Source organism: Cynocephalus volans, chromosome 6 (assembly GCF_027409185.1).
Source record: "Cynocephalus volans isolate mCynVol1 chromosome 6, mCynVol1.pri, whole genome shotgun sequence".
Lineage (NCBI taxonomy): Eukaryota > Metazoa > Chordata > Mammalia > Dermoptera > Cynocephalidae > Cynocephalus > Cynocephalus volans.
The window spans coordinates 160,231,958-160,255,999 of record NC_084465.1 but is presented as its reverse complement, the minus strand read 5'-3'; the positions used below and the strand labels follow the sequence as shown (position 1 = coordinate 160,255,999).

The 24,042-nt window shown below is 48.9% G+C and overlaps 1 protein-coding gene across 1 annotated transcript in view; it reads right to left on the bottom strand.

Annotated features, from left to right (window-relative positions):
- The window catches only part of LOC134381114 (uncharacterized), a 260,084-nt gene that overhangs the window by 5,244 nt on the left and 230,798 nt on the right, over nt 1–24,042 (bottom strand). Inside the window, exons 14-15 of the mRNA XM_063101162.1 lie at nt 23,275–23,376; nt 5,465–5,566 (exon numbers count right to left, since the gene is read on the bottom strand). Of these exons, the coding sequence (XP_062957232.1) occupies nt 5,465–5,566; nt 23,275–23,376 (204 nt within the window). The remainder of the gene's footprint in view (nt 1–5,464; nt 5,567–23,274; nt 23,377–24,042) is intronic.

Genomic DNA, 24,042 nt, shown 5'->3' with positions numbered 1-24,042 from the left:
AGCCAACACCCCAGTTCATGAGCCACACTTTGAATACAAGTATGTAGAAACTAGAGCAATAGGTATATATGAGCCAGTGTCAGCTTCCTGGGGCTTTAGAGAGTTGTAGTCATGAATTGATTGAAAATGTCTGCAAGTCATCTCAAGGCTTTTCTACAGAGGTCTCGATCTCTAGCTGGAAGATGTAGAGGCCTAGATTCTCTGTCCTGGTGTAAATAAGATGATGCAGAGGAACATGCGCTATAGGGTACAGCCCTGCACCACCGCAAATGCAGCACACTGTGCATATGGTATTGCCCTCTCTGTACCTCCTCTATTTTTAGTACATTTTCTACCTACCCTTTGAATAGCCTCTAATTTTACATTTCAGAAAATTGACACTTAGGAAATTGAAGAGTTGATGTGTAAAGTTAAACAAAAGAATGTGAATACTCAATGACTCTGAAGAACAAAATGATGCCAAATTATTATTTTTGCCTCAGAAATATGGCTATGTCTAAGGTGCGAGTTAAGGACCAGAGACCATTATGAAAGTGTGACGAAATCTGAGAGTAACATGGAACTCTTTATGCAGTTGAGAACTACTATCAAGCACTGTATTTAGTTATTCAAATGTCTAGGATCAAATGAGATTGACGAGGAATCTATCTAAGGGAAACAGAAAAGAACACAACGAGTCAACCATCTCTGCCTTGGGATAAGGACTTATTGCTGTGGCTAGCTCAGCAGTGATGAAAGTTTGGATGTTCTAATTGTCCATTTCCTGAATCACATACTTCCTCTTTGGAGATTTACTCTATATCATCTGCTTTAACAGACTCTCAAGACTCAAATATACCCTTGTGCCTGAACTTTGCCACCCTTTTCGGCATTAAACCACAGATGCTGCCACCTCCTCATTCAGAAAGTCATAACACTACTGCTTATCAAATATAGTCCTAACTCCTCATCCCGAATGCCCCTCAACATCCCTTCTCCAATTCTAGCTGTAACTCACAGCCTTACCATTCAGAACTCCTAGTATGTACTTTACATTTTAACCAACCTAAGATGCTCATGCTTTCCTGACTGTGCTAACGCTTATCTGCTATTTTGTTTTCCCTGATACGGTCTCTGATGCTTCAAATGCTATTCCTCACATCTATTGTCTAAGCTATCCACCATTAAGACTTCCATCCAGACTGTGATGTGCTTTCTCATGTGTCGTGTCAAATTCTGCCATGGGCTTTAATTATTTTTTATGCAGTAAGCTGTGAAGGTTAAAAGAATAGATACTCAGGTAAGACTACCTTGGTTTGAATCCCAGCTTTGCCATTCAAGTGATATGTGACCATAGGCAGTTATCCATGCCTCATTTTCCTCACTTTTAAAATGAAGATAATACTTCTGCCTCCTCCATGAGGTTTTACAAGGATTAGGTAAATTATTGTAAAGCTGGGACGGCCCGTGGCTCACTCGGTAGAGTGCGGTGCTGATAAATTATTGTAAAGCACAGAGAACAATAAATGGCACACAGTAAGTGCTAGATAAAGCTGCTTGCTATCATGATGATAATGATGATGATGAAGTATATAACTTGACTGTAAGGTCAATGAGAGCTGGAGTCATTATCTATGTATCCATAGTCCTTGAAACAAAACCTTACTCTAAGTTAAGAGTTCAAAAAATGTTAGTTGAACCGAATTTAAACAAAATCCTTCTGCTCTTGTATTTCTAGTTTGCACATTAGCTAAATTTTTTAAGAACCCCTGTGACATATGGGCTAATTCTCCCAGAGCAGAACTGCTGGAATCATGCTTTCAGATTCTTGCTGTTCATACAGGAAAGAAATGTCTCAATATTTTTGTCAAAATGAATCCAGCAGCATTTAAAACAAACTTACTTTTCTTACATCAGAAATAACTACTTTTACTACTTCCCTAAATAACACAGGTAAATCAAAAAGATCTTTTTAAAAAAAATCTATTCACAAGAACATTCTTTTTTTCTGAATCACAATAGTTTTTCATCAATTTTTTAATTCTATTTTGTTTTGCTTATTATCACAAATTACTTGTTGGAAAGAACCATAGCATTTATAATACAACAGCAATCTGTAGTTACATTAACCACTTCTCAGTCAAAGGATTCATCACACAGTATCTTAATACTAGTATCTCCTTAGGATTTTTACTTAATGGAAAAGTGCCCTGAGGTTATCATGAAAACCTAGATTAAAAGCCCAGCTCTTCCATACCTTAGCACTATGGACATCAAGTAAAAGTCATCACAACTCATATTTAGGCCCTCTTCAGGTTAAAATAACCACACAAAGTTGTTCCAAGAGTTAATGGATTCATAAGTGTAAAAAGTACCAAGGATAATGGTTGGCACAAATGTCAAGGTTTTTGATTTTTAACTTCCAAAGCACTTTCAAATTCCTTACCCCATTCAAATTTCACTAATAGCTCTTTGTAGTGTCAGTGTAAGGGAAGAGACATGGGCTAGAGAGTGACAAGAGTAAAGCAGTTGTCTCTGGTGTGTATGGGGGATAATGCAAGCTGGCCAGCGACCTCCATGTGGGGGTATCTGGCTTGGTTTACTGAATGATTCACACCTGTGTGTGAATAAAGGGACGCCAAGAAAATTCCAAATGAATTGCTGGAAATTCTCAGCAAAGTGGTTGGAAGTAAAAAGTGGAAAAGAGAAAGTGAACAGGCTATAACCGCAGTGGCTTGGCCCCTTCTCTACAAACCCAGCACGAGCTTGAGAAGGCTGGGGAGGCTTTAGCTTTGCAGTGGGATGTCACAGCTGCCTGCTCCACTAATGCTGACTTACTGTCAAAAAAAAAGACCAACAGCAAGAACACCTTGAGGCAACGGCTTGTAAGGTGGCCAAAATTCAGGACCAAAACCTGCCTCATGCAAAAGTTAGAACAATAATCTCTCAAGAAAATTGGAATCCCAAATGATGAGACCCATGAAACAGTGACTCATTGGACATTATCACTGAGGAAGATGAGTAGTGCCCATTACAGGCATGTCCCCTAATCCAAACAAAGATCCAGGCTACTAGGGAGCCGGGAGACAGTAGAGAAGAAATTTCTGCTAGCCAGAAAAGAGTGTAAGGGAATATGTCTCTGCTGAACTGGTGGAACTTACCAGCAGACGTAAACAGAAGAGTGGTGAGGAGATGGCTGTTTGGGTGCTCCATTTTTGGCACACTGGGGGACATGGTGTTATGCTGAATGGCCAAGAAATGTCTAAGACTGTATTTGTGACTGCTCAGCCTGCACTGTGGCAGAGGCTATACCTTGCCAAGGTGGGGAAAATTGAGCTCAGATAGCCAATCTAATGGAATGCGTAAGGGCTGGCATTCGAATGGCCTGAGCAAATGAGAAGGAAGTGCCGTCTCCACCCCTAGGGTGAATCTCCATGAAGAATTACAAGAAATTATGAGAGAGTAAGGGATAAAACATGTCCAGTATGCCTAAAACCTGAGAGGACCAGATACAGAACTGTTCTCACCTGGAATGAAAGATCACATCCTTCAGTCTGCTCCTGGTGTGTGATATGGGATTTTGCTCTCCATATTAGCACCTATGAGAAATCAACCATACAGACAGTACCACTGGTGGTGGCAGACCAGGGTGAAATGGACAAGTTTATCCATAAAGGGAATAGAAAGGTATACAAAGGAAAAAAGAAGGCCAAAGAAGAATATGTTAAGAAAAAGGAACCAACTAGGGTGTCCTGTAAACAGCTATTTAAAGATAGAGTTTTGGCTGGTACCGCTAAGGACGATAATACTATGAAACCCAATTCTGTTTTGTTGAGTCTGTGGAAGGTCCTTCCCAAAGATTAAAAAAATTCACCCCATTGAAGAACACAGGGAGATATGGAGACAGCACAATGCACGCACACCCCCCGATGATTAACAGGGGTGGATGCACCCGAATTCTGGAAACTAGGGGGTGGACAAGCATTGTCCTCTGTCCAGGAGGAACCGGCTTCCACATCCCCAGATACTAACAAAGAACCATAGCACACAGCTCTAATACAGATAAATACACTTCCCCCACTCCCCTCCATATAAACAGAGAACCCCAACTCTCTAACAGATACACGTACGCTCAACTCCCAGAATATATAGCCATACTGAAACCAGAAACACACACTGCCCAAAAACACTCATCCAAACCACCATGCCCCTTGAATACACACACAAAATCGACACACATGTGGCTCTCCACCCGCCATACCCTCCAGTATACCCACAATTACCTAGCACACAACAAATATGCAAACATGCCACCTTATGCCCTCAAATGCACATACATCCACACACTACCTGCAAATACAAAATCGCGGGTACCAAATACTCACAGTATTTGTAGTATAACTCCTCCATCTTCCGGAATACACAACCAGACAAATCCCACCCTGCACCTGCACATGTTCATCCTACTGTTCCCCACAAATCATTATAGATCTGCCCTCACCCACTGAAATGCTCATACACATTTCCTGAAGATCACAAAAATCAAACACACAGGACCATGCAGCATACCCTGAATACACAAAAATTGAAACACTTAACAAAAACATAATACTCAGACAGTAAATGATGGAATTTCTGGTCTTGGACATGTAGGCGACACAGCTGTCTGTCATGAATTTTCATGGCTTTCCAGCAAAGGGGATCGTACGTACGTAAGGCCAGTCTACGGGAGTCTGCAGAGGTTGCAGCAATGGACAATAGCTGAGCGTACAAGGACTGCTTCCTACAGAATGATGTGCATACAGCAACCCAGCCCGCTGGACGTGCTGAGACAATCCAGACCTATTTCCAGACACTCATTCCCCCTACCTCCCTTACAATCCCTGTATTTATCAGATTCCTTCTTCTGAGCTACCTTCAGAAAGTGCAGCCACTCTACAGCAGGGTTGGCTGAGGGGCACAAAAACTGGTTTGTTGAGAAAGAAATGAAGTGAGTAGAACACCAGGCAGAAGCCTTGTGCTGTGAATCTGAGAAACAACTGGAAACTTGCCTCAGAGGCACACACCCACTGTGCTGCCCCTGTATAATCTGAGGGACCTTCAGAATCCTGCCTACCTGCCAGAACCCTGCACGGTATGTCTCCCCACCCCCACCAGCCCAACTGCACCCACCCCTCCCCCACTGCAGAATTCTGGAGAGCTACATTCTAAGCCTGTTGACATTTAAAATTGGACCCTGAGCATCTGCAGTTGACAGTTTGCTGTCTGGGTCCTGCGCTTGACTTTTCTCACCGTGGAGACTGCCGTGCCACCGTGGTCAGTCCCCAAGCCTACGGGGATGGCTTCAAAGGGAGGTAAGTCTGCAGGGTCTGGGGTGTGTTATCACACCCCTGTCACCCCTCAAATCCATGGGAGTTCAAATGTGACACTTGCCCTGGGACAGCTGGTTGGGTGGAAGTAGAGGAAGAGAGAGCACTGGACTTACCCAAGGACATCTCACCCGGGAGACGGGGGAAGCCACTGGCATCCTGAGGCTGCAGGGGGAAGGGGGCTTCTCACAGGTGGATCCAGATGCCTCCGGAGAAACCTACCGGGTGATGAGAAAGGACACAGCAGTTGTACTGACTCTTTCCAGAAGGGAAACGGGTGACTTATGTTTCTAAGTCAACACAGGTCAACGTGTGTTTGTAGGCAGTGGTGGATTGTGTCGTGCTTGTGCCACCGGGGGGCTCAAGAACAAAGCCTGAGTCCTGCGTCCTTTCTTCAGACACCTGGAGCTTGTGCTATGGTACTGTCCTGAGGGACACCAAGTGGAGTATTCTAGATCTTAGAGGAGTAGCGGGGAGAAACGGTCTCAGCCAGAAAACCGTTCAGTGGAACAGTTCTCTCTGACCAAGATTACCGTGAAATAACCCCTCCGTCAGTGAGGCTGGACGTCGCTCTAACTGCAGCAGTCCAGTCTCGGCTCACTTCTGCCCAGAGATGGCTTCTCATTCGGTCCAGATCGCTGTTGTCTTTCTTCACCAGGGACAGGGCAGCCAGAAACTGCAAACAAGATGGGGCTTGCTCTTCCCTGAGCTGTTCTGAATTGCTGTCCCTTTGGGGGACACTCGGGTCTTCAGACCCATTCATCTTCCACCCTGTCTCATGGCCTGTCCTCTGCCCTACATTTCATGTGGAGATGAAGACTTTGCTCATACTCCATGTCTAGCCCATCGTGAACAGGGGACGGATGAGGCGTGCTGCTGGGTTTACAGTGGAAGGTTCTGAAAGGCTGGTTTCCTTTTCGAGAGAGGAAGCAGAGCAGCACACCATTAGGGAGATCTACTGTTATTATCACTGTTATTATTCAAAGTTAGGACATACGTCCTGGTTAATTAGGACCATGTCCTATGGACCTTGCTCTCCTTGACTAGGGTTGACCTGAAATCCTAGTGAACAGGGATGTATCCAGACAACTTTGTCACACTGGCTCATGCCTGGTTCTTTGTGGGCCATGACTGAGAGCTCAAAGGAGAAGGATCACAGAAGGTCTCCATTACCCACGGCCAACTCTAACCACCAGCAGCTGTTCCAGTCTCTATGAACCTCCACTGGGAGCCACAGGGCTCCGCATTTCCTGGCCTTTCTAGTCCTCTGCAGCCCTCTCTGCCTGTGCAGTGACAGGGTCTCAGGGAATTCATCATCTAACTCACAGACCGCCTCCTGACAACAGAGCTGCCTCAGTGACAGCACGAACCACTGTGCAGGGGGACAAGTGTGCCCCGAACCTGGCCCCTGTTCGATGTTTGCTGTGGGTGGTACCAGGAGAAGCATGTCCTCACTGGGCTACTGCATTTTGGGGTACCATCAGGGCTCCTGGGCGCTCGTTTGGGGACACGTTTTGTTCAAGTTCATTTGTTTGGGTTACGACGGGTTGATGAGGAGCATCAGGGAAAGGAGCACTGAGAAAGAGAAGGGCTCATAACCTTGTGAATCTGCTGGCTTCACATAGGCCATGTGGGCGCCTGCAACTGGCACTGGAGAAGGTGCCCTTCGTGGGGGTGCGCACACTGAGGGGCGTTGTGCCGCCAAGCACAGTCCACCCCAACTCACATCGAGGGGCAACCCCACGAGGCTGGCGGGTCCACGTGCCGGGGACACCCTGGGGAGCTTCTCAGAGGCAGGGGAAGCTTAGGTGTTACTTCTTGACTGACAGGGCTCAGAGGGTCTCAGTGAACGAGAAGCAAGTTCTCTAGTAGAATGATCCTCCACCTGAGGGGGAGCATGAAATTCACTCGGGGACAAACTGCACAATTCCCCGTCCTATGGCCCTCACCTGCTGGGATGCCTCGCTCTGGTTCACGCTGACTCTAAGGGAAGGGAGAGCCTCCGCCCTGGTGGCCGCGTCTCCTGCTCATCCGCCCCTCTCCTCTGTCTCCACAGCATCTGCAGTGCTGGGGCCCAACGTGACCCTGAACCCTCCGTTCACTTCCTTCGGTCCGCTGTTTCCCACGCCTGCTTCCGACCCAGTCCCCGGGCCGCCCTGCGAGCAGCCCCCACCTGCCCTCGTGATGTCAGCGTTCCCTCCTGGTGGCCCCCTGGTGCGGTCTGCTTTCCCCAGGACGCCTCAGGGGGTGGGAGCCGCTGGCCATGGCCCGAGTGGGGCCGGGACTTTCAACATCACTGTCCCAGTCAGGACACAAGGGGCTCCAGCAGAGCCCTCTCACACTCAGACCACTGTCCTGGCTCAGGCCCCCCTCACCTGGAGTGCTCCAGGGGCCCTCTGCGGGGGTGCTCAGTGTCCTGCTCCCCTGCTGTTGGCAGCTCCTGCTGTAGGGACCGTGATGCCTGCTGCATCCATCGGGGGCACACGGGCTGGCGAGGGGTACTGGTTCCCAGGCCACACCCTCCCAGCCCCCATTCCAGCAGCCCAGCCGGCTCAGACCGTGGGCCCAGGGAACGACGGGACACATCCACATGGGGCTGGTGGGGAGGGCGGCAAGGCCCCCTCCCAGGCCAAGGCCGCGCCAGAGGACTCCTGTAACCCCAGGAGTGTTTACGACAACTTCCGACGCTGGCAGCGCTTCAAGTCCCTGGCCCGCGGGCACCTGCCCCAGAGTCCCGATGCTGAAGCTCTGTCCTGCTTCCTCATGTGAGTGCCCTCCTTGGGGGATGGAGCTAATCCCACCGCTCCCACACGAAGGGGAACGAAGGACGGACGAGGAGGGCAGCCTATTTAGGGGAACTTGGATGGAGGTCACGTGGGCGACGGCCCATGCATTCTCAGCAATTTAACTAATGTCCCACTCCGGTTCACGACGTACATTCACGAGCCTTAGGTCAACTGACCCTCAACACCCTGTGAGTCCACCAAACTTGGTTTTTAACAATCACCATCATCTGCACAGAAGACAAAGGCCACAGTGAGTTCCTGGTGTGACATGAGCCACAACTTGGATTTAGGCCTCTGCCTTCACCCGTGATTCCTCCCCGTGTCCTCTCATGCCCAGCACAGGACCTGAGTGCGGATGGCTTCGGGACGTCACATGGAGGGACCCGGGGCAGGGGGGGAGAAGGCACAGGCCACAGGAGGAACCTTACACATGTAGCCCCTCACTCTTCTGGAGAACTCTAGCAAGGAGACTGAGGTAGTCAAGCCACACATTGGGACCTGGCTGGGTCCCCACCACTGGGTTTGGATGCTGCGCAGAGTCGCCTTCTTTATCCCTGAATGCCTCCTAGACAGACAGACAATTCCACTTCATTCGGAGGATGGGAAGATTGTCTGACTCATGTCTGATGCACTCAGCAGAGTCTCTGGCATGTGCTGTCCCTCGTTACTGTTGTTGCCGTTATGATGATGATGATGATTATTAATGTCATCACTAAGAACAGGCAACCTAGAATAGGAAACTGCTCCCAAAGTCACATGTCCCACCACAGGGAGTGAGGGGACTGTGAGCCCAGGAGCCCAGGACCAGGGGCTGAGGTGATGGGAGGCAGCGACGTCCGTAGCCAGGAGCGTTTGTCTTTCCCTCCCCAACACCTGCCTCCTTCCACCTGCAGGCCCTCGTGGTTCTGGGGCCATCACATGGAGCACGTATCCTAGTCCACGGGACACGGGACATGGCTGCATACCTGCCCCGCTCCCACACTGGCTGCCCTCCACGGAAAGCTGCACACAGTGTATAAATTAAAGGGGCCCCCAAATCCTTGTCCCCAATGATTTCAATGTCCCCCACATCCTGAGCAGTCGGAGTTCCCCTTCGACCAAAGTCCCAGGTGCCCTAGGCTGTCCTGAGTCCCTAAATGGAGCCCCCCAGGCCTTGCCCGGTCAGCTCAGGCACCGGTCTCCTTTGGCTCTGGATCCGCGCTCCTGCTCTTCACGCTGAGGGACTCTGAGGCTGTGTCCCCAAGGGCTGCCTCTCTAGAGAGTCACCAGGAGCTGATTAAATGCTCAGTCCTGGGGCCTTGGAACGTGCATTTTAACCTTCCCTTCCCGGTCATTCTAGGCACTTCTCGGTCAGCTCAGGCTGCCATAACAAAACGCCACAGGCCAGGTGCTTTAGACAACAGACTTTCATGTCTCCCAGCTCAGGAAGCGGAAGTCCCAGATGAGGTCCCGGCAGATTCAGTTCCGGGCAAGGACTTTCCGCCTGGCTTTCGATGGCTGTGTCCTCACATCACAGGGAGTTCTGCTGTCTTTTCCTCTTCTCACACTCACAGGGACACAAATCCCATCACGGGGCCTCCTAGTTATCTAATCTAAACCTGATGATCCCCAAAGGCTCCACCTCCAAATACCATCACATTGCAAGTTAGGGCTACAACCTGTGAATTTGGGGGACACACACATTCAGTCCATAACACACAATAATAGTGAGGCCTCAAAGGGAAGTCAGAGAGGCCAAGCAGTCCCTTGGTGCTGAGGTTGACACATGTTGGCTCTCCTGGAGGCTGAAGAGCCCACACTGGGAGGACAGGGACAGGTGACAGGACAGGTGTGATGTGGAGAGACACGGGTGTGGGCCGGTCAGCTGGGATGGAAGGAGGGCACGTGCACTGTGACTGACCCTGAGGACTTACAGCCCAGTGCTTCGGTCCCTGGCCCGGCTGAAGCCCACCATGAGCCTAGAGGACGGAGTGCGGCGGGCCATGCAGGAATGGCAGGGCACGAGCAGTTACGACCGCAGGAACTATTACGACATGGCAGCAAAGTGAGTCAGGGAGGCAGGGCCTGAGGGGCTGTGGGGCGGGCTGAGGGTGGGTGAAAAGGGGGAGGGGGGCTGGTGCGGTGGGCTCATCGGCAGGGATGCCATGAGGAGGGGGATCCGCTAGGTCCGGCCCCTCCCTGGGGACCTGCCTCCCCCGGGGAAGCTCTCCACCCACCTGGGTCCCACCCCGGAATCTCCACCCTCCCCTGGCCTCGGGTCTACCCCTGCCCTGATGCTGAAATGAGGACGGGGAAGAGTAACCAGCACAGCCCAGTAGGGGTCGGCTCCAGCTGTGGGGACCCTGCAGAAGGGAAGCTAGTGACTACTGGCCAAGTTGGGACCACGTCTCCTCACCTCATGAAAAGTGGCCAGAAATGGGTCACCTGCCATCCCAGAATGGGCTGGGGTAGAAGAGCTTGGGCAGGGGAAGCCAGCACCTCACACACCCCCAGACACGTCTCTGGCCTCCCTGCCTTTGCTGCACGGCAATCCACTCCGTGAACACCAATCACCCTCACAGAAAATGCACCCTCTCCTCTCAGCTTAGCTCCCACTTCCTGCAACGTCTCCGGGGCCCTTCTCTCCCAGGCTATTGTCAGGGGCTCACAGTACCAGCCCAGGATTCCTGGATCCGGGCAAGGATTCCTCATGTCATTTGCAGTCAGTCACATCCCTGACCGAGCTTCTGGCTGTCAGCTCTTCTGAGTGGCCCTGGGCAGGGATAGGAGGAGCAGGGTCCCCTGAGGGCCGGGCCTGGGTCACACAGGCCTTGATTCAGGAAGCCCCCCTGGATGTTTTCTGCCCTGCAGGTGTAGGTGAGCCAGCGTACCCCTGCAACTGCTCTGCAGGTGGGGGAGCAGCCCGGCCCACCCAAAGCCCTTCCTCCCCCATCCCTGGCCAGGCCTCCCTCTCAGCATGGCTATGGCTCTCCCCTCTACCCGCCAGGTTCATGGAACTTGAAGCTGAGGAGGAGATGCAGCTCCGGATGCGGCAGTGTGTGAAGGGGCCCCAGGGCCTACCTCCTCCAGCCCCGCCAAAGCTTGCTCCTCCAGGGCCACCAGTCCCCAACGCTGTGCCACGGTCAGGTACGGCAAGCATATTCCCACAGGAGCCAACGCAAAGGCCGAAGGGGGCCTGCGGAGGCCTTGTGCCCTCATCTTGTCCCTTTCCTGCAAGGGGAGGGAGCACCTGCTCTTTCAGTGAGAGCAGCCAGTGAGAACCTGGGGCTCCACTGCCCTGGATCAAGAACTAGGTATTGGCCTGATCCAGTAGTTTCATAGCCGCTATCGGCCTTGGCTGTCCAGGACCCAGTGTACACTCTTCCCGGGAAGCGGTGCTGGGTGCGGAGGAGTCCCAGAATCTTGGTGGCCCCAAAGTCTTTCCAGGTAACTCAGTCTCACATGACCCACCTCGGGTAGTGTATCCTCCCACGGGGCCTGACGTCCAGCCTGGACCCATTTCATGGCCCTCAGTTCCAACCTCCCCCAGTGTGGCTGGAGGTGGCCGCGGCAGCCCAGCCACGCACCTGTCCTCCCTCCTGTCCTAGGGTGCGCTCCCAGGAAGGCTGGCCGCAGGGCACCATCCACTCGCCCGCTGTCACGCAGACCCCAGCAGCTGCCCCAGGCCAAGGCACCCAAGGAGATCCCACCAGAAGCTGTCCAGGAGTATGTGGATATCACGGAGGCACTGCTGGGGCCTCATGCAAATTGGGAGGGTGGAGATATCGAGGAGCAGCAGGAGCAGGACGGGACTGACCCTGACCCAGATCTCCTGAGCTACATTAACAAGCTGTGCTCCCAGGAAGACTTCATCACCAAGGTGGGCTGGCCTGGAGCCCTCGTGTGGGGAGGTTTTCTGGGGAACGGCAGTCCCAGCCCCATGGATTTCAGTTCTACTCATCCCTCAGCTACGGAGCAGTGTGTGTGTGAGGGACAGAGAAAGTCTGTGTATAGCTGCTAGTGGCCATGAGTTAGAACGACCCTGCTGTGTGGACAGGAGAGACAGGCATTACTTTCTGCTTCTCCTCGAGGTCCCCCTGGCTGCAGTTCAATCCCTGCCAAAGACACTCACGCCCCTTTCCCCCTGCTCCAGGTGGAGGCCATCGTCCACCCCCGATTCCTGGCAGCTTTGCTTTCCCCAGACCCAAACTTGGATCCCTTGGCTCTGACTGAGGTGCTGGAGCAGGAAGAAGGACTCACCCTAGCACAGGTAACACAGGGGAGGCAGGGACACCAGGTCACCCAGGCGAGGGAGGGACACCAGGGCACCCAGGGGAGAGAGGGCCACCAGATCACCCAGGGGAGGGAAGGGCACCAGGCAGACCAGGGGGAAGACGTGCCCCTGTGCCCCTGAAGCCCACGTCATTTTGTCTAGTCTTACCCTGCTGGAGGTGCATGGCCTCCTGAGGGGAACTGCCTGGGTCAGAGAGGAGTAGGTGCAAAAGAGCAGGAAGGAGAGGACAGAGCCAGGGAGGGAGGGCAGGGGGCGAAGCTGGAAGGAGGCCCAGCAGGGCACAGCACAGTCACAGTCACAGTCCCTGCCTCTGACACCAAGCCAAGCGTCCTCTCACCTTCGCCACCTCCCGCCCAAATGCAGGGTCTCCACCATCCTGCCAGCCCCTCCCCACACCTGGGGCAGAGCCAGTGAGTGCCACTTTGCTCCCCCCAGCTGGTGGAAAAGCGCCTCGTGGCCCCAAATGAGGCAGAAGGTGTGGGGGCCACCCCAGGTCATGGCACACCCCAGTTGGAGTCACATCCTAAGACTGCAGCTGGCCAAGGAGGAGAGAGAGATGACCACGGCCCCCAAGGAGGGGTCGTCACAGAAACCTGCCCAGCAGAGGCGGCTTCCCATGACCCTCGACAGCGCAGCCGAGACAACACCAACCTGCCCAGGCCCAAGGAGCCTGCCCTCTGGCCAGGTCATCAGGAGTCACGCAAGCTGAGGGCTGCCCATCTCAGCTCCCTTCCCCAGGGCCACAGACCCTCCTCGCCTGGTCTCAGGGGAGCCTGTCCTGTTATGCCTGCGCAGGGCCCGGCAGCCAGGTCCAGTGAGGTCGAGGAGGACCTCCCCAGCCTGGACTTCTTCCTGACCTTGCAGTGCAACCTGCAGCCCTGGGGGCTGTCCCTGAGCCCCGTCCCTGCTCTGCGTCCGGCTCGCCCCTCACGTCCTCAAAAGAGGAGGGGCGACCCACTGGTCTCTGGGAGGAGGAAGCAGCAGCACTGGTGCCAGCCCCTCTGGACTGGATTTGACCCTCACTGCATCCTGCAGCCCGAGGGATCCCAAGCTCCCATCACCCAGTGCTGACCCAGCTGCTCCTCAGCTATGGGCAGGGTCGGGGAGGCAGGACAGGGGAGAGAGGGTGGGGGGGGGTCTGGATGGGGGATCAGGGTGGGGGAGAGGGGAGGCAGCACGTTGGGGGCGTTGTATGTAATAGGGGTTTGTAGATAATTGTGAATAAATGTGGTATTGTTGGGAAATGCCCTGGGACTACTGCCTCTGTTCTCACGTCTGTGCCACTAAGTGGAGACAGGCCTGTGGGCAAGGAAGGATCTGGGAGATGCCAGGCTCCAAGGACCCACCGGTGCCCGACCATCACCTTCTTCTCTAGATTCTGAGACCTGATTCCTCCCCCAGGGCCCATGTGGGATCCTTGACTAAAAGGGTGTCGGCCCCCACATGCAGAGCTGTGGTCATGGGGTGGGGGTGTCCCAGCAACAGTGGCAGGTGGGCAAAGCCGTCCAGCACCACGGTGGCCTGGCTGTCTGCTGGGGGAGAAAGGGGCCATGTCTGGGCGTCTCCCGCCCATCCACCCACGGAGCTCGCTGCTTAGCCCCCAGATGCTCCTCTGCACCTTTCCTCCCCTGTCCCACGTCAGCAGCATCCATGTCCCACCCGCCCCTGTGCCTTTGTGAAGTGGGAAGGAAGTTAACTCTTGGTGGCGGGTCACCTGGCTGCTGCCCCTCCTATTCCCAGGTGGGTCTCCACATTGGAGAAGGCCTCAGAGCTTGGCTAGATTAAGGCGGTGTGGTGTGAAGCTGCACACCACGGCCCTCAAGCCCAGAAACTTCCAGAACATCATGCCATGAAGGTCCTCGTTGGTGGCATCCTCACGGGAAGCCACTATTGTCCCTGCTGTCCAGCTCAGCACGCACATCAGGCGCTGAGGGAAAACGTGGGGATCGAAGGCTGGAGCCCTGGACCCACTCCTCACTAGTTCCCTGACTCTTCCACATTCAGAGCTGTCCTCAGGAGCCCCTCTTAGGTTTCAGGAATGTGGAGCAAGTCATGTTTGGAGGGGACTTGGCCCATGCCCTAGTACGTGAGGGCACTCAGTCGGGCACGGGCATCATCTCGGTCACACCTCGGGGCTTCTGCTGCTACTCCTGTCCTCACCACCTGACCCTTTTGTGGTTGAACAGTTCCCAGGAGGAGGCAGAACCTCTGCTTCCCCAGCACCGTGCCCTGCCTCAACCTTACAATCTGCCCCTGACCCTGCACACTGGGGCCGGCTGGAGGGCTGTTACAGTCTCAATGTTGTGTCCGCCAAATCCGTATGTTGAAGCCCTAAGCCCCATCGTGATGGTATCTGGGGGTGGTGCCTTTGGGAGGTTGTTGGGGTAAGAGGAGATCATAGGGTGGAGCCCTAATGACGGAGATTAGCACCCTTATAAGAAGAGGGGGAGACACCAGAACTCTCTCTTCCCCCTGTGATGACACAGCAGGAAAGGGAAATCAAACCGGAAAACCAACAGTTATAACTCTCACCATGGTCCACAGATTCTCAGTAATGAGTCTCGATATTAATTCCATAGTATCTAACTTTCACCTATACTTTAGAGAAGTGTAAAATTCCCCGAACTTGAGGCCGGCTAGGTGTTGTGAGCGGTCATGTTTTCAAATGCAAGTTCAAGTTCTCCTGACTTTGGATTGGACTGAGGAGGAACATGGACAGACACCAGACAATAGCTAATGCATGCTGCAAGGAGCCAGTTGGCCAAATCTCCATCTCTCTCCAGTAACTGCTTGATAGCCTTTACTTACTATGAAGCCGTCTCGAGTGACTCCGGGGGTTCATAAAGGTAAATGAGAAGTAGTCACCCAACTTGGTGTGAGAATACTGCATGCAAATGACAGTGAGAAATCGAGGCTGTCTGGACCACAGCCCTCTGAAACCTCATTCACTATGGCAACTGCATTATTTTAAATGGAGACAGCAAAGTAACTAGGTCCTACATCCAGAAGCTACAAGACTAGCTCACCAGTGAACTGGCAGTTTGAGAGTGGTGGGAGTTCCAAAGCTCCATAAAGACTTGGTACCTTCCATAGATTTGTAGTATAGTTTGAAGTCAGGTAGTATAATGCCTCTGGTTTTTGTTTTTTTTTTTCATTATTTTATTTTATTTATTTATTTATTTATTTATTCATTCATTTATTTATTTATTTTTCTGCTCAGGACTGCTTTGGCTATTGGGGTCTTTTGCTCTTCCATATGAATTTAGGATTGCTTTTTCTATTTCTGTGACGAATGTCATTGGTATTTTGATGGGGATTGCGCCGAATCTGTAGATCACTTTTGGTATTACGGACATTTTCACAACATTAATTCTTCCAATCCATGAACGAGGAATGTCTTTCCACCTCTTGGTGTCCTCTTTCTTTCGGCAGAGTTTTGTAGTTCTCATTGTAGAGATCTTTCACCTCTTTGGCTAAATTTATTCCTAGGTATTTTATTCTTTTCATAGTTATCGTAAAGGGGCTGGCTTTCTTGATTTTTTTTTTTTTTCCTGCTTATTTGTTGTTGCTGTATGAGAATGTTACCAATTTTGGGGCACTGATTTCGTATCCCGCACGGTACTGAATTTGCTCAGGAGCTCTAGGAGTTTTTTGGTAGAGGTTATGGATTTTTCTATATATAGGATCACGTCCAATCCCGTGACAAGTGACGGTTTGATTTTGTCTTTTCCAATGAGGATGCCCTTTACTTCTTTCTCTTGCCTGATTGCTCTGGCTAGTACTTCCAATACTATGTTAAATGGGAGTGGTGAGAGTGAGCATCCTTCTCTTACTCCTGCTCTTGAAGGAAAAGCTTTCAAACTTTCCCCATTCAGGACGATGTTGGCAGTGTGATCGTCATATATGGCTTTTGTTGGATTGAGATATTTTCCTTCGATAGCTACTTAGTTAAGGGTCTTTATCGAGAAGGGATGATGCTGAATTTTCTCAAATGCTTTTTCTGCATCTCTTGAGATAATCATATAGTTTTTATCCTTGCTTTTGTTGACGTGGTGTATCACATTTATTGATATATGTCTGTTGAACCATCCTTGCATCCCTGGGATGAAACCCACATGATCACAGTGTATAATCTTTGTGATGTGCTGTTGTACTCTGTTTGCTAATATCTTGTTGGAGATTTTTGTGTCTATGTTCATCAAGGTTACTGACGTGTAATTTTTTGTTGTCGTTGTGTCTTTGTCTGATTTGGGGATCAGGATGATGCTGGCTTCATAGAATTAATTTAGGAGAATGGCCTCTGTTTCAATTTCTTGGAATAGTTTGAAAAGGAGTGCTGTTAATTCTTCTTTAAAGCTTTGGTAGAATGCAGCAGTGAAGCCATCTGGTCCTGGGCTTTTCTGTGCTGGGCTACTGTTGATGACTGCCTCAGTCTCATTGCTTCTTATTGGTCTCTCCAGGTTTTGCATTTCTCCTTGGTTCAGTCTCAGTAGTTTGCGTGTGTTCAGAAAGCTATCCATCCCCTCCAGGTTTTCAAATTTGTTGGAGTATAGTTGCTCCTAACAACCTCTAATGATTCTTTGTATTTCTGTGGAATCGGTTGCAATGTCTCCTTTTCCATTTCTGATTTTTGTTATTTGGGCCTTCTCTCTTCTTTTTTAAGTAGGCTGGCCAACAGCTTGTGTAGTTTGTTTTTCCCCTAAAAAGACCAACTTTTTGCTTCATTGATTTTTTGCATCATTCTTTTGGTCTCTACTTCATTTAGTTCGACTCTGATCTTAATTACTGCTTTCCATCTACTAGTTCTGGGATAAGAGTGTTTTTGTTTTTCTACTTATTTGAGATTGAATGTTAGGTTATTTGAAGTGTTTCCATTCTTTTGACGTAAAATAAGCACTTATTACTGGCCACTTATCTTTGACAAAGCCACCGAGAATATACACTGTGGAAAGGACATCTTCAATAAACAGTGCTGGGGAAACTGGATATCCGTGTGTAGAAAAATCAAACTAGGCCCATACCTTTCACCATACACAAAATCAACTCAAAAGGGATTAAAGACTCAACTATAACAACTGAAACTAGAAAACTCCTAGACGAAAACACAGGGGACATACTTCAGGATGTAGGACTGGGCCAAGACTTTATGAATAAAACCCCAAAAGCACAAGCAATAAAAGTAAACAAATTGCATTATATCGAACCATAAAGCCTCTGCACAGCAAAGGAAGCACACAGACAAGGGGCTAATATCCAGAAACATAAGCAACTCAAACAACCCCACAGCACATAAGCAAACCATTCTGTACTAAAATGGGCAGAGACATTTTTCAGAGAAAGACAAACAAATGGCCAACCGGTACACGAAAAATGTTCAATATCACTAATCATTAGGGAAAGGCAAATCAAAACCACCCTGAGACATCCTCGCACCCCGGTTAGACTGGCTATTTTCAAAAGGACAGAGAATAACAAATACCAGGGAGGATGCGGAGAAAGGGGAACCCTTCTACACTGTTGCTGGGACTGTCAATTAATACAACCATTATGGAAAACACTATGGAGGCTTCTCAAACAACACACAGGACTACCACACAATCCAGCAATCCCACTTCTGGGTACATACTCCAAGTGATGGAAATCATCATGTCGAAGGGATGCATGTTTGTTGCAGCTCTGTTTACCATAGCCAGGACATGGAACCAACCGAAATGTCATCTACAGACAACTGGACAAGGAAAATGTGCTATACACACAATGGAATACTACTCAGCCAAACAAAAGAATGAAATTCTTCCATTCGCAGCAACACGGATGAGCTTGGAGAAAATTATGCTAAGCGAAATAAGCCAGGCACAGAAAGAGAAATACTGTATGCCCTCACTTATAAGTGGGAGGGAGGGTGGGAGAGAGGAAGGGAGACCACAGTAAAGTGTTGAAAAGAGAACAGACCTATAGTTACTACAGGTCAGAAAGGAGGAGGGGCAGGGTGCTTAGGGATTGGTTGGGCAAAGGACACAAAGAATAATTACAATTTCTAATGACGAACACACTAATAATATTGATTTCATCGTCACATACTGCACACAAATACCAACAGTCAACTCTGTGCACCATAAATATCTATAATCAAAATTAAAAATTAAACAAACAAACAAACACAAATAAAGAGGAAGACTTGGTACCTTCACACTCAGTTACTGAGAACATCATAAAGGAGCCAGTGGTATCTGAACACAATGTTAGAGTTCCCTGTGAGGCTTGAGAACGCGCTTCATCCCGGTGCCTTCAGGGCACTGGTGGCTTCAGAAAGCTGATTCCTTGCACACCTCCTTTCCCACAAATCCGACACTCTTAAAATTAAAGATATGCTATTTCTACCCACCCCACCACATTCTAAAAGGTCATGAAGTGACTCTAAGGAATGACAAGGGGCATGACACATCCTCTGTAAAAAAAAAAAAAAGAAAGAAAAAAGAAAAAAAAGAAAATTACGTTCATTAGCTTTTAATTTTTTTCTGACTACAAAAGAGAGACCTCATTTGCTTGGTCTTTGGAGACGACGAAGTATGATGTCTAAGAACAAACACTTAGAGAGATTCATCGGATTTGTACATCTCACTACAAAAAAGAACCCATCTCTTACGTTAGACCTACTCAAGATACTGGAGCAGACTTTTTAAATTAAAAAAACAGTAGTCATTTCAAAGGGAGAAATAAGAAAGAAATGGAGAAAAACCCATTCGCAAAGGCCATCATTATGCATCTTCTTAAAGAATATTATGTAATAAAATAGGAAACTAATGATTCGTACAGATGTGCATAAATCCAAAAGAGGAATATGAAAGAGTAACAGCATGATTTTCCCAACTGAAACTTTAAAAAAAGATAAACACTTGAAATCTGTGTTTCACACACCAAAAGTTCAAATGACTCTACTTACCATTAGCTTGCTACTGTCTCAATCTCCACAATGCTGCCAAGATAGCATACAACTTCACCTCTGAATATGCAACTATATTCAGGTTAGAAAGATGAACGATGCTCACTTACGACTGCACACGTTCCATAAAGAAATCAGAAAGAAATTGCAAATGTATCGCCCCATCTGTCCAACAAATGAAATGTTCTGAAACAAATGTAGACAGACATAACAATGGAAAGTGCATCAAAAGGAGGATTATGGAAGTATCGACTGTGAGATCTCGTGAAGACGTAATGTCACTAACTGCCACCACGGGACAAGCATACAAGCCATGCCACTGAGCACAGTGCCTTTCAAATAAATTCACTAGTGGAGCCAACATTGTCTTTGCAGCTGGAGGAGAGCACACATTTCCAAAAAAGGGAAAGAGAGGCCATTCTCCCAAAAATCATCCTATGAGGCCAACATCACCCTGATCCTAAAACCAAAGATGGAACAAAAAAAGAAAACTACAGGCCCCTATCCTTGACAAACACAGATGTACAAATCTTCAATAACATATTAGCAAACAGAATGCAACAACACATCAAAAAGATGACACATCATGATCAAGTGGGTGGGATTCATCCCAGGGATGCAAGGATGGTTCAACATATGCAAATCAGTAAATAAGGGAAAAAAATAAGGTTCAAATAAATAAATTAATTAATTAAATAAATAAATAAATAAATAAGGGAAAGAAATGAGGTTCCAAAAATATAGGGAACTCCTGAAAACAGCAACAAAGAAAAAAAAATTCCAAAATGGACAAAGGACTTGAATAGACATTTCCCCATAGAAGATATACAAATGACCAAAAGACCATGAAAAAATGCTCAGTATCAGTAATCATTAGGGAAATGCAAATCAAAAGCATAATGAGAAACCAACTCATGGTCATTAAAATGGCTACCATTAACAACAACAACAACAAAAAAACTGTTGGTGAACATGTGGAGAAACTGGAAATCCTCTGTACTGTCGGTTTAAATGGAAAATGGCATTGCTGCTGTAGAAAACACTATTACTATCCCTCAAAAATTAAACTCAGAATTACCATATGTTCTGGCAACTCAACCTCTGGGTATATACTCAAAAGAACTGAAAGCAGGGTCTCATGGAGATATTTTCACACCCATGTTCACAGCAGCACATCCACAGTATCCAAGATGAGAGCAGAGAAATGGAGGTTGGCACTCAACTTTCCCACCGGTCTGGGAATCCCCATGGGAAGCCCGTCTCCAGACACTTCCACAGGAACATCTGGAGTGCCCTGAGGGCTGAACATCCAAAGGTGTACTGTTGTGGAACCTCAGCAGGTGTGCTGTGTTCTCATCAGCAGAGCTTCCACACAGTGCTGCGAGGGGCACGATCTGTGGGAAAGACCCAATTCCTCACCAAAGTTCTCACACAGATTATGTGCTCCTGTGGAGTCATTTCTTGACCTAAAAGTGACTAAAAGGTCAGAAATTAATTCCGCTGCTTGCCATAGGTCTTACCCAGACAGGGAAAAACAGCAGAGCAGCAATTTAGTTCCAAAGCAGTGATCGAGTTCCAGAAAACCGGTCATGCCTTTAGTATGAAGACAAAAAGACGAACCTCTTAAAGATAACAACTGCAAAAATGGTATAAAAGCCAGGAAATACAAAAAGATGTAAATACAAACATTAAAAAAGTCAAAATGTGGTGAGAAACGATGTCAACGTGTAGAGTTTGTTTCTCGCTTTTTTAATTCTTTTTCTCTTTGCAATCAAAGTTAAGTTATTATCAGTTTTTAAAGTTTCAAACTACCCGTTATAACCCTAAGACGTTCGTGGTAAGCCTCACGGTAACCATAAAGCAAAAACATGGAATAGATACGCTAAAAATAAATAGCATAACATAAAAATGTACTACTAGACAGAAATCACTTCATCACGAAGACAATAAGATAGGAAAAAGGGATTTGTAAAACAACTAAAAACAAGTACAGGGTTTTTCTGAGCTTTAGCCACCTGTTCTCCATTACTTGGCCTAATAATTAAAACTTCCATTATTTACCCACGGCACATCAGACAAACGGACCTCACTAGGTCTCGATTAAACTCGCAATCCCATGCACATATATATATATATATATATATACATATATATATATAAATGTATATATATACTTTTTTCTTTTTTCTTTTTTTTTTGGCGGCTGACCAGGTACAGGGATCCGAACACTTAACCTTTGCATTACAAGCTGCACTCTAATCAACTGAGATAACTGGCCAGCCATCCCATACACTACGAATAAACATATAATCCATCCACCTGCTCATGGATATACACACAAACCAGCATCCACGCCCAAGACATACAGAGATGGCTACGGCATACCATTTACAAATACACATAAAACCATGCCCAAATCCCAACCTATCTCAGTCCAGTAGGAACCGGCTTCCACATCCCCAGATACTAACAAAGAACCATATCACACAGCTCTAATACAGATAAATACACTTCCCACACTCCCCTCCATATAAACAGAGAACCCCAACTCTCTAACAGATACACGTACGCTCAACTCCCAGAATATATAACCCTACTGAAACCAGAAACACACACTGCCCAAAAACACTCATCCAAACCACAATGCCCCTTGAATACACACACAAAATCGACACACATGTGGCTCTCCACCCGCCATACCCTCCAGTATACCCACAATTACCTAGCACACGACAAATATGCAAACATGCCACCTTATGCCCTCAAATGCACATACATCCACACACTACCTGCAAATACAAAATCGCGGGTACCAAATACTCACAGTATTTGTAGTATAACTCCTCCATCTTCCAGAATACACAACCAGACAAATCCCACCCTGCACCTGCACCTATTCATCCTACTACTCCCCACAAATCATTATAGATCTGCCCTCACCCACTGAAATGCTCATACACATTTCCTGAAGATCACAAAAAACAAACACACAGGACCATGCAGCATACCCTGAATACACAAAAATTAAAACACTTAACAACAACATAATACCCAGACACTAAATGATGGAATTTCTGGTCTTGGACATGTAGGCGACACAGCTGTCTGTCATGAATTTTCATGGCTTTCCAGCAAAGGGGATCGTACGTACGTAAGGCCAGTCCACGGGAGTCTGCAGAGGTCGCAGCAATGGACAGTAGCTGAGCGTACAAGGACTGCTTCCTACGGAATGATGTGCATACAGCAACCCAGCCCGCTGGACGTGCTGAGACAATCCAGACCTATTTCCAGACACTCATTCCCCCTACCTCCCTTACAATCCCTGTATTTATCAGATTCCTTGTTCTGAGCTACCTTCAGAAAGTGCAGCCACTCTACAGCAGGGTTGGCTGAGGGGCACAAAAACTGGTTTGTTGAGAAAGAAATGAAGTGAGTAGAACACCAGGCAGAAGCCTTGTGCTGTGAATCTGAGAAACAACTGGAAACTTGCCTCAGAGGCACACACCCACTGTGCTGCCCCTGTATAATCTGAGGGACCTTCAGAATCCTGCCTACCTGCCAGAACCCTGCACGGTATGTCTCCCCACCCCCACCAGCCCAACTGCCCCCACCCCTCCCCCACTGCAGAATTCTGGAGAGCTACATTCTAAGCCTGTTGACATTTAAAATTGGACCCTGAGCATCTGCAGTTGACAGTTTGCTGTCTGGGTCCTGCGCTTGACTTTTCTCACCGTGGAGACTGCCGTGCCACCGTGGTCAGTCCCCAAGCCTACGGGGATGGCTTCAAAGGGAGGTAAGTCTGCAGGGTCTGGGGTGTGTTATCACACCCCTGTCACCCCTCAAATCCATGGGAGTTCAAATGTGACACTTGCCCTGGGACAGCTGGTTGGGTGGAAGTAGAGGAAGAGAGAGCACTGGACTTACCCAAGGACATCTCACCCGGGAGACGGGGGAAGCCACTGGCATCCTGAGGCTGCAGGGGGAAGGGGGCTTCTCACAGGTGGATCCAGATGCCTCCGGAGAAACCTACCGGGTGATGAGAAAGGACACAGCAGTTGTACTGACTCTTTCCAGAAGGGAAACGGGTGACTTATGTTTCTAAGTCAACACAGGTCAACGTGTGTTTGTAGGCAGTGGTGGATTGTGTCGTGCTTGTGCCACCGGGGGGCTCAAGAACAAAGCCTGAGTCCTGCGTCCTTTCTTCAGACACCTGGAGCTTGTGCTATGGTACTGTCCTGAGGGACACCAAGTGGAGTATTCTAGATCTTACAGGAGTAGCGGGGAGAAACGGTCTCAGCCAGAAAACCGTTCAGTGGAACAGTTCTCTCTGACCAAGATTACCGTGAAATATCCCCTCCGTCAGTGAGGCTGGACGTCGCTCTAAGTGCAGCAGTCCAGTCTCAGCTCACTTCTGCCCAGAGATGGCTTCTCATTCGGTCCAGATCGCTGTTGTCTTTCTTCACCAGGGACAGGGCAGCCAGAAACTGCAAACAAGATGGGGCTTGCTCTTCCCTGAGCTGTTCTGAATTGCTGTCCCTTTGGGGGACACTCGGGTCTTCAGACCCATTCATCTTCCACCCTGTCTCATGGCCTGTCCTCTGCCCTACATTTCATGTGGAGATGAAGACTTTGCTCATACTCCATGTCTAGCCCATCATGAACAGGGGACGGATGAGGCGTGCTGCTGGGTTT